This window comes from Sus scrofa, chromosome 6 (assembly GCF_054392235.1).
Source record: "Sus scrofa isolate SSC_HxYL_T2T_F1_AM1 chromosome 6, Sscrofa_HxYL_maternal_Yorkshire_Landrace_v2.0, whole genome shotgun sequence".
NCBI classification, from domain to species: Eukaryota; Metazoa; Chordata; class Mammalia; order Artiodactyla; family Suidae; genus Sus; species Sus scrofa.
In genome coordinates, this window is record NC_139388.1 from 76657964 (window position 1) to 76673226 (window position 15263).

The 15263-nt window shown below is 53.8% G+C and overlaps 1 protein-coding gene across 5 annotated transcripts in view; it reads left to right on the forward strand.

The window, feature by feature from the left end:
* The window catches only part of TNFRSF8 (TNF receptor superfamily member 8), a 71835-nt gene that overhangs the window by 9119 nt on the left and 47453 nt on the right, over positions 1–15263 (forward strand). For all 5 annotated transcript variants that reach the window (XM_021095373.2, XM_084958945.1, XM_084958944.1 and 2 more), the window contains exon 2: positions 10552–10639. In XM_021095373.2, coding sequence (XP_020951032.2) covers positions 10552–10639 — 88 coding nt within the window. The remainder of the gene's footprint in view (positions 1–10551; positions 10640–15263) is intronic.

A 15263-nucleotide genomic window follows, 5' to 3' on the forward strand; every position in this document is an offset into this window, starting at 1 on the left:
CTGAGAAGCCTCTCAAATAGAATCCAGTGATTCTTTGTGTTTTGGTTTTTTGTTTTGCTTGTCACCTGCTGACATTTGGCAGAACCAGCATTTGGTGGAACGCTGTGTGGGAAATGAGAGTCCACTGCGGACCCTCTGGCCTTCAAAGCTCTATTCTTTCCTGCCTCGGTACCTTTGCCTCTGCACAGCCTTCTGCCTGGATGCCCTCCCTGCAAGAATCTTTCCCCAGGAATTCCTATTGTGGCTCAAGGGTTTACAAACCTGACTAGTATCCATGAGGACGTGGGTTCAATCCCTGGCCTTGCTCCATGGGTTAAGGATCTGACATTGCCATGAGCTGTGGTGTAGGTTGCAAACATGGCTGGGATCCTGCATTGTTGTGGCTATGGTGTAGACTGGCGGCAACAGCTCTGATTCGACCCCTAGCCTGGGAACCTCCTTGTGCCGTGGGTCCCTCAAAAGACAAAAAAAAAAAAAAAAAAAAGAAAAGAAAAAAAAAAAAGAAAGAACGAAAGGAAGAAAAAAATAAAAAAAAAGAATCCTTCCCCAAAACCACGCCAAAAATGGAGCCTCTCCTCCAAGAAGCCATCATGAATCCCCCAATTTCTTTGTCTCTGCTTATCTCATGATACTTATGTTATTTTGCTTTTTGGTGTGTTCACATATTTCTCTGATCTCATTTGTGAAGGTCTCCTTCATTCATTTCATGGGTTGTTATTTTGTTCTTGTTGTTTTTCTTTAAATTTTTTTTCTTTCCTTTTCTAGGGCTGCTCTTGCCGCATATGGAGGTTCCCAGGCTAGGGGTCTAATCAGAGCTGTAGCCGCTGGACTACGCCACAGCCACAGCAACGTGGGATCCGAGCTGCGGCTGCAACCTACACCACTGCTCATGGCAACGCCGGATCCTTAACCCACTGAGCAAGACCAGGGATCGAACCCGCAATCTCATGGTTCCTAGTCGGATTCGTTAACCACTGAGCCACGACGGGAACTCCTCAAAAAATTTGTTTTCATTAAAGTATAGTTGATCTACGAGGTTGTGCCAATTTCTGCTGTATAGCAGAGCGACCCAGTCATACACATATATACACTGTCTTGGTATATTTTCCATCAGGGTCTGTCCCAGGAGATTGGATAGAGTTCCCTGTGCTACACAGCAGTTGTTGTTTTTCCAGAGATTGTTATTTGGTGTCTCCCGTGTGCCAGTTCTGGGAATTGTCTTCACAAAGTGTCACTGTCGAGAGTTGGCTTCTCTGTTGCCCCCAGCACCTCCCCCAGCACCTGGTTCCTGCTGGGCCTTCGGTGACTATGTGGTTGGAAGTGACTTAGGTTTATTTGTCTTCTCAGGAGCGGCTCTGTTTTAGTTTCTTATTGCGATTGTTGTTACCATAAAATGAGTGGCTTAAAACATCACAGATTAGGGAGTTCCCTGGTGGTGCAATGGGTGAAGGATCTGGCCTAGTGGGGCAGGTTTGATCTCTAGCCCTGGAATTTCCACATGCTGCCGGTGCAGCTCAGAAATAAAATAAAATAAAATAAAAGCACACAGATGATTATCTTTCAGTTCTGTAGTTCCTAAATTTGAAATGTGTGTCCCTGGGCTGGAATCAAGGAGTGGGCAGGGCTGTGTTCCTCTCCAGGGGCTCCAGGGGAAAATCCGCTCCCTTGTCTTTCCAGCTGCCAGAGACCATCCGCACCCCTTGGCTCACGGCCCCTTCCCCATCTTCCCACCAGCTGCATAGCCTCCCTCTGGCCCTGCTTCTATCATCCTCATGTCTCCTTCTCTGACTCTGACTCTCCTGCCTCCCTCTTGCAATTTTAAGGACCCTGGTAATTACACTGTGCCCCGCCCCCCACAATCCAGGATTATGACCAAGGTCACTGATTGGCAGCTGTAATTCCATCCGCCTCTTGAAAGGCGACAGTCACAGATTCTGGGGATTAGGACATGGACGTCTTTGGAGGGTCTCTCCCTTCTCGTCTTGGTCCACCCTGGGAGATACTCAGCAAGGATGGTGCTACTCTCATGAGCTTCCCCTCGAGAAGGTGCTCACCTCTTCTTCCTGCCCAGGGGCTCCTGGCTCCTTCCATTGTGGCTCTTTCTTTGCCTACCATCTTTGCTTTTCTCTCCAGCGATGGGTCTGGGCTGCACGGAGCCATACACGCTCCCCCTCGGCTCCCTGGGGAACACACATAGGAACTGGGTCCTGCAGGCAGGTGTGACGGCCGGGAGGCAGACCGGCCAGGACCAGGGCAGGGACTGTGAGCCTGAGGGTGTGTTTATGGTCTGGGAGGAAGACGACTTCAGTTTCATGGGGTCTCCTGGTCTGGAGCTCAGGTGAACCCTCAGGATGGAGGGAGGAGTTGAGGTCCCCCAGGACTAGGAGGCCATGAAGCCCAGCCTGTTGGCAGAATAGCCTAGTGGTTACTTTACTAGCAGGGCTGTGGTCAGTGGAATAATGGTCCTTTCACAGTCTGCATCCTGGGAGTTCCCATCGTGGCTCAGTGGAAACTGAGCCTTGCTCAGTGGATTAAGGATCCAGTGCTGCTGTGTGTTGTGGTATAGGTTGCAGACTTGGCTCTAATGCTGCATTGCTGTGGCCGTGGCCGTGGCTGTGGCTGGCAGCTACACCTCTGATTCAACACCTAGCCTGGGAACCTCCATATGCCGCAGGAACGGGCCAAGAAATGGCAAAAATACAAAAAAAAAAAAAAAAAAAGAATCTGACTGCAGCAGCTCAGGTCACTGCAGAGGTTTGGGTTCGATCCCCAGCTCAACGCAGTGGGTTAAGGACCTGGTGTTGCTACAGCTGTGGCATAGGTCACAGCTGTGGCTCGGATTTAAGCCCTGGCCTGGGAACCTCCATATGCCATGGGTGTGGCCATTAAAAAAAAAAGCCTGACGCAACTCTGTAAATCAACTATCCTCTACTAAAAACAAAATAAAAATTTTTAAAAAGTCTCCTGGCACCTGTGACTATGTCACCTTATGTGGCAAAGAGACTTTTGTGGATGTGATTAAGGGTACGGACCTTGAGGTGGGGAGATTGGGCTGGATTATCTGGGAGGGCCCAGTGTCCTCACATGAGTCCTTAAAAGCAGACTTTTCTGGCTGCATTGGAGAGAGATGACACCGAGGAAGAGGGAGATGTGAGAGGAGAAGGACTCGAGCCACTACTGTGCACCTTGCAGATGGGGGAAGGGGGCCATGAACCAAGGAATGCAGCCGCCTCTAGAAGCTGGGAACCCTCTTAGTTGACTCAGCAAAGAGGCGGGACCTCAGTTTTTTGTTTTATTTTGGCTGTGCCCACGGTAGGTGGAAGTTCCCAGGCCAGGGATCAAACCCATGCCACCGCAGTAACCAAAGCCACTGCAGTGACAATGCTGGATCCTAACCTGCTGTGCCACAAGGGAACTCCCAGACCTCAGTTTGAATCACGAGAAAATGGGTTCTCCCCAAAAGCCTCCAGCAAGGCTGCGGCCCTGCCCACACCTGCTGAGACCTGGCCTGGACAGGGGTGGTCAGGCAGGGGGCCTCTGAGGCAGAGGCACAGGTGAGTGAGCTCTGAGGAGGAGTTGGGGTGTGCTGGACCAGGGGAACAGCATATGCCGAGCTGCTGGAGGGAGGGAGGGAGTGGATGGGAGGGAGAATGGGAGGGGGCGCCTGGGATTGCACAGGCCAGGTGGGCCAGGGCTGGCCCGGCAGGGTGACTGGGGCCACTGTCAGAACCTCGGGCTTGATGCATAGTTGAGCCGGAAGCCACCTCCTCATCTTCAATCGGGTGGAGGTGGGAGGAGACCAGACTTATGTTTTGAAAAGGTGGCTCTGGCGTCTGCACTGAGAGCGGGATGTGGGGTCAGGGCGGGTGTGAAGAGACCCAGAATGGCCATCCTCAAGGCCAGATGGCGGGGAGGTGAGGAGGAACCGCTGGCTTTGAGGGTAGAGCCGGGGGTTAGACCAGACTCGGGACACAGAGACTGGTGCGTGAGAGCCCCGGCCCCTGGCTCAGGCTGAATCCTGCCTCCAGCCCTGCCTGGGCCTGTGACCTGAGGCAAATTTCTTAACCTCCCCAGGCCTCACTTTCCCCATCTGGAAAGTGAGACAGACCATAGGTCTCGGTGAGGCCTGGGCTTCTGCATTTCCAGCAAGGTCCCAACTGGTGCCAACGCTGCCAGCTCAGGCGCCTCACCCTGAGTGAGAGAAGAGGGGAGCCCATGGCATGGGGTGGGGCGGGGAGGGGGCGCACCTCTCGGCTTTGGCCCCTTTGGGTATTTTGCTGACACCTGCCCACCCCCCACCCCTTGACCCGGCTCTAAACTCTCGGCTCCTGCAGGTGTGGTTCGTGTTCAGTCTCTGCAGCTGTGACCAGGTGGGGGTTTTTAAAAGTGAAATTCACCAGTTTTGTAGGGAAAACCAAACCAACCTGAAAATAGGCCTAGAAATGGGAAGGTTTCAGGCCACTCTCTATGTTGATGCTACTAAGGCTGGGCCACGGGCCCCTGGTTACACAACTCATCATCCTGTGGACACCTCGCTCTGCCTCAAACCTGCTGGGGAACCCCACCCAAAAGCCCCCCTCCCAGGCCTTGGGCTTCCCCCTCCCACTCTCGCCTTTCTGACCCCCCCTCCCTCCAAGGCCGGGATCAGAGTATGGCCCAGCTGTCTCTTCCCTCTCCGCAGGGGCAGCAGGAGCTGAGAGGGCCTCAGGGGTCTGGGTCCTTTGGCTGGTGGGAATTGGGTGGGGCCAGAACAATTCAGAGGTGGCGGCTGCTGCCTTTGCCAGGCGCTGCTGTGGGTGAAGGGCCGTGTGAGTGGGTCGTGGGTGATGGGATGGTGGGGGTTGGGAGGCAGCAGGGCAGATGGGGAGATGGCCGAGGGATGGCATGAATGGGGCTGGGGGTGAGGCTGAGCCCAGAGGCGTGAGACTGCGCCAGCCTTGGGGGACCACAGACAGCGCTGCAAAGTCAAACCACAGGGTCCGGATTCCAGTCCTCTCTAGCGTATGGGCTGGGAACACTCTGGGAAGATGGGGTTGTCTCCATCCCTGGAGGGCATTCTGGTGCCCTGCTCTCTGGCTTGATGCAGTAGGTGCTTGATGCAGTCCTGGCGTGCTCAAGTCAGCTGACCTGGACTCAGAGCCTGACATCACCACGAGGTGTGCTCCTGAGCAGGCCTCGCCCCTCCCCGAGGAAGATTTCTGTGTAATGAGGTCACACAGGGCCCTTAGGGTCAGTCACTGCTGTTGCTCCTTCTACCACCTGTGAGTGTTGCACTGACCCATTTTCTGGGTGCTTGTAAAGCCATGACATCATAGGCCAAAAAAGTCCCCAGTGTCTCTTCCAGAGAAGGACAGCCACAGGGGCCTGGAGACAGCTGGGGTGAAGGCTGAGAGTGGGGTTGAGCTGTGCCCCAGCCTGGACCCCAAATACACCTCTGCGAATAGCTGGCGGGGCGGGAAGCCAGATCAGCCCCTCCGTGGGGCTGGGGTGGGGGCAGCCTCTCCCTCCCATAAGCCCACGTGGGAACAGGGGCCCCCAAGTCCTCTACTCTCCCCTCCCTGGGGCCTGGCTGAAATCCCACAGCCCTGGGGTGGGCAAGGAGGCAGTGCCCCCTGGTGGCAGACCGTGGATTTACATAGATTCCTTGTTTGAAAAAAGCGGTCCTCTCCTTCCTGAGCTCTCAGAACCCTGGAGGTGCGATTATTTTCACATGTGTTTTTGTATCATTGCTTTATGTCTATGTATACACAGTCTTCTTATTATTTTCTTTTGCTGAACCACCTGCTAGTTAGTTGCAGGCATTTTGATCTTTTACCTCTAAATATCTCAGCATGTTTCTTCTCCAGCAAGGACATCTCTTACGTAACAAGTTTTCAGGCATCCAGCATTGGTAGATCAAAATCAGGTATAAAGCTCATGTTCAAATGTCACCAGTTATCTCAATAGTCTCCTTTACAGCAGTATCCCCCTTCCTACCCCAATTCAGGATCCAGTCCAGATATTGCATTCTGTTATCCTGTCTCTTTGGTCTCCTTTATTCTGGAATGTTCCACAGCTTTTCCTTGTCTTTCATGCATTGGCTTTGTTTTTTCTTTTTTTTCTTTTTAGGCTTGCACCTGTGCCATATGGAAGTTCCCGGGCTAGGGATTGAATTGGCGCTGCAGCTGCTGGCCTATGCCACAGCCATAGCAACAGCAGATCTCAGCCACATTTGCAACCTACTCTGAGGCTTGCGGCAATGCTAGATCCTGAGCGAGGCCGGGGATCGACGTCTTATCCTCACAGAGACCACATCGGGTCCTTAACCCACTGAGCCACAGTGGGAACTCCTCATTGGCATTTAAAAAATTTTTTTATTTTTTGCTTTTTAGAGACCCACCCGCAACATATGGAGTTTCCCAGGCTAGGGGGTCCAATCAGAGCTGTAGCTGCCAGCCTACACCACATCCACAGCAACGCCGGATCCGAGCCGCCCATTCAACCTACACCACAGCTCACGGCAACACCAGAGGCTTAACCTGCTGAGTGAGGCCAGGGATCGAATCCGCAACCTCATGGTTCCTAGTCAGATTCGTTTCCGCTGCACCACAACGGGAACCCCCCTCTTTGGCATTTTTAGAGTTTAGGCCATTTGTCTTGTCGAACGTCCCTCAGTTTGGGTTTATCTGGTGTTTCCCCATGATTTGATTTAGATTATGGACTTTTGGTAGGAAGACCACCAATGTGACGTGGTGTCCTTCTTAGCACATTTTTTATTTTCAGGATGGGCAACCTGAAGCCCAGAGGGGGGACGAGAACTGGAGACACAGTGAAGCTCAAAATCTCTGCTCCATGCTTAGTTGCTGTGTGACCTTGGGTGGATATTTCCTCTGTAATGTGGGTGGTGATTTGGCCTCCAGGGCTGGAGGGGCCCAAAGGAGGTGATGTGTGGCTTGGGGGGGGTGATATACAAAACCATGGGTTCCCTCTTCCCTGCCCTTCCCACCCCTTCACTGACCCAGGGTGAGGTGGTGGAAGTGAAGAGTGGGCATCCGGGCTCCCCCTGCCCCCCACCCCCTGCCCTAGGAGAGGGAGCAGGGCCGTGTCGCCCTCAGAGGCCGGGAGAGGAAAACCCAGGTCAAGGACCCAGAATTTCCCCCACACTCAGCAGGCCCAGCAGGGCTGGACCCTCAACCCCCAGTAGCCCCCGCCAGCCAGAGGCTTCCAAGCTCACAGGGTAAGATGCTGAGGTTGAGGAAAAAGCTCGGGGTGTCCTGACAGGTCCCTGCCCCTTGAGAGGCTCCCCAGAACCTCCAGTTTCCTTGAGAAGAATGAGGTGGTGGTGGGGCTGGGCACAAGTGGGCAAACAGAGTCCCTCAAGGCTCCGGATTCTGGAGTCCATGAGCCATACGAGTGCCATGTGACAGGTGTTTGCAAATGTCAGGTTACATTGATGATGTCAGGGTTACATGGTGACACTTCGGGTGTGCAACACCCGAACAACAAAAAGCTGACTGCAATTGACACGCCTCATGTCTACTCTCCAGCCCCGCTGGCCTCCTTGCTGCGCCCTGCCCAGGGCAGAAGTATTCGTTGAGTACTGTCACTGTCCCCTTGAGGGGAGAGAAGCCTAGGGAATCCCCTGGGGCTGCCAGGCCCGGCGGCGTGTTGATGGCTTCTGCTTTTCTCCCCCAAACCAAGAAAGCCCCGCCGCATTCATCCAATGAGCGGCTGCCTCCTGTCTGCCAGGCATCATCTCGGATGCGGAGGATGCAGAGATGGGACCCAGCTCCCTCCTTCTCCACCTCCCTCCCCCCACCCTCCCTTCCTGGAGCTCTTTCTGTTGGTCTTCCCAGAAACGTGCCTCATGCTCCCCTCTCATTCACCAGGAAGGACAAAGCTCCCGCCCCCATACTCAGCAGAAACCCTCCTTTCATGAACCCCTTCTAATAAAGGGGCTTCGCTTTCAAGGAGACCTGGGGACATGTGGGAGAGCTTGTAAAGATGCCTCTTGCGGAGTTCTCTTTTGGTGCAGGGGGTTAAGTATCTGGCATTGTCATTGCAGTGGCTCAGGTCACTGCTATGGCGTGGTTTGATCCCTGGCTAGGGAACTTGTGAATGCCACAGGCCCAGCCAAAAAAAAAAAAAAAAAAAAAAAAGCCTATTCAAGAAAAGAGTGTCTTGGAGTTCCCGTCGTGGCGCAGTGGTTAACGAATCCGACTAGGAACCATGAGGTTGCGGGTTCGGTCCCTGCCCTTGCTCAGTGGGTTGACGATCCGGCGTTGCCGTGAGCTGTGGTGTAGGTTGCAGACGCGGCTCGGATCCCGCGTTGCTGTGGCTCTGGCGTAGGCCGGTGGCTACAGCTCCGATTCAACCCCTAGCCTGGGAACCTCCATATGCCACGGGAGTGGCCCAAGAAATAGCAACAGCAACAACAACAACAACAACAAAAGACAAAAGACAAAAAAGACAAAAAAAAAAAAAAAAAAAAAAAAAAGAAAAGAGTGTCTTGACCCCTACCTCACACCAGGCGTGAAAATGAAAAGGAAAGTTTCCATGATGCCATCTGGAAGACTGTGTGGGAAAATATCTAAAGGCATCGTGTGGGCAAATATTTCTTAAAAAGGACATTAGCCATAAAAGAAAAGATTGATAAATTGCACTTCATTAGAACTAAGAACTCTGGGAGTTCCCTAGTGGCCTAGTGGGTTAAGGCTTTAATCCCTGGCTTGGGAACTTCCTCATGCCATGGGAGACCCCCAAAAAAAGGAACTAAGGGAGTTCCCGTCGTGGCGCAGTGGTTAACGAATCCGACTAGGAACCATGAGGTTGCGGGTTCGATCCATGGCCTTGCTCAGTGGGTTAAGGATCCAGCATTGCTGTGAGCTGTGGTGTAGGTTGCAGACATGGCCTCGGATCCCACGTTGCTGTGGCTCTGGTGTTGGCCAGTGGCTACAGCTCTGATTAGACCCCTAGCCTGGGAACCTCCATATGCTGCTGGTGTGGCCCTGAAAGGACAAAAGACAAAAGACAAAACAAAACAAAACAAAACAAAAAAAAGGTGAAAGACCTGAGGAGTTATCTTTAAGAGAGAACATCCTAATGGTTAATAAACATGTGAAAAAGTACTGAACATTATCACCTATGGGAAAAATTCAAGTAAAAGACACAATGAGCTATACACTCACCCAAATGGCTAAAATTTAAAAAACTGGGAGCTCCCTGGTGGTCGGTGGTTAGGACTCCGCTCTTTCACGGCCTGAATTCAAACCCTGGTCTGGGAACTGAAATCCCACATCAAGTCATGCCATGTTTGGCCAAAAATAAATAAATAAATAAATAAATAAAATTTAAAACATTAAAGAAAACCCTGACAATACTAAGTGTTGACAAGGATACAGAGCAACTGGAATATATATGGTGCAGTGAAATGTCCATTAGCACAATTTAGAAAACTCTATGAAGAATCAATCCAAGCCGAGCTTACACTTGTTTTCTGACCCAGCAATTCCATTCCTAGGTATATACCCCGCAGAAATGTGTTCATATATGCACCACAGTTCCTTGCGGGGTTATTTATAATGGTCAAAAAGTCAAAACGACCCAAAGTCCATCAAGAGCAGAAATTGTTCATTGTCATAGGATGAAATACTGCAAAGCAGTGAACTTGAATGAATGGTTGCTATTTGCAACAATGCCGATGATTTGTAGCATTGAATGCCGAGTTAAGTCAGCTGGCAGCACGTGTGACTCTATGTAAAGTTCAAAAGCAGACAGAATGAACCTGTGGTGTAGAAGTCAGGTTAGTGGGGGTCTCTCGTGGGTAGAGGTGGGAAGAGGCAGGAGGGAGGGGGCTGGGTAGTCGTGTGCTGCTTCTGGATCTGGCTCTTGCTGGTGGCAAGATGTATTCACACTGTATAAATTCAGTGTGGATACACTTGAGATCTCCGTGCTTTTCTGCGTTACTGTTAGACCTCAACAAACAAGTTTACCAGCGATTTGGGTTGCTGGGTCCATGCTGGGGCCCAAGTAGGAGGCAAGTGAATTATTTCCAGGGAGAGGGGTTGGGGCCTGGGACCAGGTTGGGGAGGCAGGGATATTGATCCAAAGAGGCTGGGAGAATTTGCTGATGGGTTGGACATGAGTGCTAGAGGAGCGGGTCATGGGTGGCTCCAGGGCTTTTGGTCTGAGGTATGAAAAGCTGGGGTTGCCACTACCCCCGCCCCCAAGACCCAAGGTGGAGCCGGTTCGAGGAAGTCTGTCTTTTTAAAATTTTATGGCTGTCCCCGTAGCATCTGGAAGTTCCCATGCCAGGGGTTAAATCTGAGCCACAGCTGTAGCAACACCACGTCCTTTAACTCACTGTGCTGGGCTGGGGATCGAACCCACACTTCCGCGGCCACCTGAGATGCTGCGGTCAGGTTCTTAACCCACTGTGCTGCAGCGGGAACTCCTCTGTTTTGACTTCACCGCAGGCCTGGCCTTGACAGCAAGTCAAGGGACCTGAGGGATAGGAGGGAGGGTGGGAGGTTTGGGACTTGCCTGACCTCACCCGTGTGTTCCACCCCACAGGGTCAAGCCCCCATGGATCCCTGTCCTGGGGACCCCAGCCGCTACTATGACAAGGCTGCCGGGGTGTGCTGCCGCCGTTGCGCCCTGGGTGAGTGGGGTGCTGGGGGTGGGGCGGGGGGGCGGGTATTGTCCTCACATTATAGTACCCTGGGGAGGCTGCTACTTGAGAAAGACTGGAGCCAGCCTCATCCGTGCCAGTGGTTACAGGGTTCTGAAGGCCATCCCTTTGTGAGTCTGTGTTTTTAATCAACCCCTGCCCCTTACTGAAGACTCAGTGTTTCTGTGCTAGTCTTGGGCCTTCACGTGCAGCATCTTCTCGGATACACGCAGTTACCCTTTATCGTTGCCGTTTTGCAGATGAGGCTGTTGGGGCTGGGGCAAGGTGGAGCAACTCACCCAAGGCCCCCGAGCTGGGAAATGGTGGCACTGATTTGGGCTGGAACCTAGGGTTCCAAGAGCCCAGAGTCTGGGCTGTCAACACCCTCGACTACCTCTCATTTCTGGGTCTACGAGCCCTTTGCAGGCCTCACCTTTTTTCTTTTTTTCTCTTTTTTCTGGCTGCACTTGCAACATATGGAGGTTCCCAGGCTAGGGGTCAAATTGGAGCTGCAGCTGCTGGCCTACACCCCAGCCACAGCAATGTAGGATCTGAGCTGTGTCTGGGACCTACATCACAGCTCACGGCAATGCTGGATCCTTAATCCATTGAGCAAGGCCAGGGATCGAACCTGCATCCTCATGGGCACTATGCTGGATTCTTAACCCGTGGAGCCACTTAACCTGGCCTTGTCTTTTCTGCCCTGGGAACGCATGCAGCCGGGACTACAGCTCTCTTGGGACCAGCCTCCCACCCAGGCTCCCTTCCTGGAAGGCTCACCCACCCCCAGCGCCAGGATGGGGACCCTGAGTAGACGAAGGGCTCCATCAGGATGTCCTGCCAGAACAGGGATAAGCCTGTTCTCCCACCTTGTGGATGGCCGGGCCCCAAGGTCGTAGGGCATTGCCATCCTCTGTGTTATCAAAAGTCCCCAGGCACATCCAGTGGCCTTAGCTGGGCGGGGCATGAGATAAAGTCCAGCTGTGGCCTCGGGCCTCCGGCAACAGGGACCCACCAGGGAGAAAAGACATTAATTATATCAGCAAAGGGTGCCAGGGGCACTGGATCTATGGACCCATTATAACTGTCTGTCACTGTGAGGATGGCAGGCCACTGGAGGTGGGCTGGGGTCTTGGGACCAGTAGAGGGTGGTGACAGGCCACGATGCACCAGGTCACCAGGGGTGTGTGAGCAGAGCTGGGCAGGAACCCTGGTCCATCTGTTCCTAGACCTGCAGCCTCTTTGCTCCACCACAAGGGCAGACCCAGCCCGTGCTCAGGCCACCGAAGGACCGAGAGGAATATTCGGGGAAAGAATGTGATATGTTTTATTTCCAAAAATGATTGTGAGACATCGCTGGCGGGGAAAAAAGTAAAACTTGATTGGACTTTCTCGCCTTTATTTTATGATTTAGGGTGGGTTTCCAGATGTATAACAGGCAGGTGCCTATGCTTTTTTCACTGCTTGGGACTCTGCGGTGCCTAAATGGCTGGCCCCCCACCTACCTGCCCCCCCCCCCACGTACCTGCCCATCTCCCGAGCTGTCTTTTTACCCCCGCGCTAACCTATCCTTCCCTCCCTCCCTCCTCCTGTCTCATCCTCCCCATCCTCCCCCCTCCCTCCCCCTTCCCATTCTTGCTGCCACCCGTGCCCCGTGCACATACCCATCTGTCTCAGTCAGCTCCCACTGCCATAACTCGATATTGTAGACTGGAGCGAGGGGTTGGGGGGCACCTTTAACAACAGTCATTTATTTTCTCAAAATTCTGGAGGCTGGGACACCCAAGATCAAGGTGCCAGCAGAGTTTGGTTTCATTTCTGGGGAGAAATCTCTTCTGGGCTTGCAGACAGATACTTTCTCATGGCAAAAGGTGGGGGGAAGATCTTTTTCTCTTCTTTTCTTTTCTATTTTTTAAATTTTTGGGGTCTGGCCAGGAATTGAGTCCACGCCACAGCAGCAACCCAAGCTGCCGCAGTGACAATGCCAGGTCCTTAACCCACTGTGCCGCAGGGGAACTCCTCTCTTCCTCTTCTCGTAAGGCCGGAGAGCCTGTCAGATCAGGGTCCCGCTCCTTCTGATCTCATTTAACCTTAATTACTCCTAAAAGTCCTGCTGCCAAATACTGTCACATTCGGTGGTTAGAGCTTCAACACATGGATTTGGGGGTACAGCGTTCAGTCCGTAGCACTGTCTCCCCGCCACCCGCCCTCCCCCCATCCTCCCATCCATCCCCAATCCATCTCCCACCTCTTCCCATCCCCCTCTCATCCACTCTTCTGCCCGCATCCATCCAGCCGTTGGTTATTGCTCGTTCTCATAGTGAGGTCCGTTGTCACCCTTCCAGCCTTTTCTCCCCTTGGCCTTTCTATGGGAACTGCTGTGCTCCATGTCCTGTGAACGTACCGAGTACTATTGGGTTCTGGGCCTTTGTATGTGCCTGACGCCCTCCTCCACCACCTCCACAAACCTCACCAGCCCAGCCCCATGTGGCTGCTCACACATCACATCTCCCCAGGCGAGCCGTGGTCAGGGTTCCTGAGTGGTGTGGCCTGCAGGGCTCTGTGACTTTCCGTAGGACCCACAATCCCAGCCGCAAGGAGACAGACACTTTCTCCCCAGCTCCCCAGTAACCTTGACACCAGCCTGACGGGGCTTTGATGGGGAAGTGGGTGGCAAGAGAGAGAGAGAGAGAGAGAGAGAGAGAGAGAGAGAGAGAGAATGATGCCAGCCCGAGGCTCCCTCCACCGAGCGCTGTGACTTGGCAAGAGGGGGCTCCCTTCCCCCCACGTCCTCTCTCCAAGCCCAGTGACAGGGGGGTGACTGAGCACCTCATGTGGGTGTGGTGGGTGGGGCATTTTTGCTGGAGTTTTATTGACCCTGTGCTTCCGGGCATGCAACAGAGGAAAAACGAAAAACCCGCAAAAACCCCTTCCTCCGTCTCTGAGTGGGGGGGAAATTTCTGACATTTTGCCCGCCCCCTGCCATCAGCACGCAGCTGATGGGGCAGGTTGGCGGAGGAAGGAAACGGGGAGACCTTTGAGATTGAGAAGTTGAGATGTCATCAGATCCCTCCTCCCACCCAGGCCTGTAATGCCTTTTCTAGCATCCTCGACAGCTGATCCCGCTCACACACACCCCCCGCCCCGTGACGGGGAGCTCACTCACTGCTTTGCAACAACAGCAACAATTATCATGGGTGGAGCATGTTCCATGCTAGCCACAGTGCTGAGCCCCTTGCTTCTCTTAGCTCAATGAGCCCTGATGGGAAAGACGAAGAGGAAACTCAGATATGGCGGGGTTCGGGGATTTGCCATGGTCACAAGCTGATGAGCAATTCGGGGCGGGGGTGGGTGGGTGCTCAGACATGGCTGTTTAACTAGAATCCTGAGCCCTTGGTCCTTATTTGACCCCAAGCATTGCAGGGGGAGGAAGCAGAGCCAGGGGGAGGGGGGCTGCACCCCTTCTTACTCTGCACCCTGCTTCTTGGGTTAGACTCACCTCCCCAGGAGGGGTCTCTCCTGCAGGTATGGGGGGACGATGTGTACCTGGTGTTAGGCGGAGAGCATGGTCAGTTTGGGGCCAGGCGGGGTACCCTGTCTTGTTCCAGGAGCTGAGATTTCTCCAAGGACCATGAGCAGGAAGGAGGAGGAGCTGTCCCCTGCCCTCCCTGCTCTGGCTGAGTTGACTGGCCCACAGTTCCCTCTCCATCGGCTCTTCTTCTTTGGGGGAACAGAGGGGGACCCTGGACAGACATGTTTCAGCCCCACTTCCGAAGCACAAGAAGAAAGCCTCTGATGGCTCAGAGAAGTGCTGATGTCCCCCTTGGTTCTGCTTCCCCCAGGCCAGGACTGCCCAGGACCACAGCCGGTGGGGACAGGGGAAGATAGGAGCGCTTCAAGGGCAGCCCGTGGGCCGAAAAGCCCTTTGGGACTCTGTCAGCTGCCGCAGGCACCTAGCATGCGTGTGGAGCTGCTGGAAGGCGTGGGAACACGCTCCTGAGGGACCAGACCCAGTTGGAACATGCAGCGGGGGCTTCCTTGAGGAGGTGGCATCCAGAGGCATCCTGAGGATGAGCAGGAGTTGGCCGGGCCGAGGAGGGGAGGGGGTGTGCTCTGGTTAGAGGACACAGAGTGTGCCCAGGCCTGGAGGGGGCAGGGATGGGGGTTCAGGAACTGGGAGGGGCTCCATTTGGTGGAAGGGAGGGGGTGGGGGAGGGGAGGGCGGAAGAGCTGGCAGCCCAGACTGGAGAGGAGCAGTTCTCCGTGCAGGAGTTTTGGCTGCCCAAGCAGCAGAAGCATCTGGGGCCGGGTTGTCTGATACTGAGCCAGCGGTGAGAGGTGAGGACCAGCGCTGAGAACATCTGGACTAGAAGACCCTCATCAGAGACCGGGAGGGTCAGGGCAGAGGGACACTTGGCCACCGATCCTGAGAGGCAGCACAACTCCAGGGGCTTCCTTCACCATTTGGTTTCAGATTCCAAAAGCGATGCTCAGGGCTCATCGTGGCACAGTGGAAACGAATCCGACTAGTATCCGTGAGGATATGGGTTCGATCCCTGGCCTTGCTCAGTAGGTTAAGGATCTGGTGTTGCCCTGAGCTGTGGTGTAGGCTTGG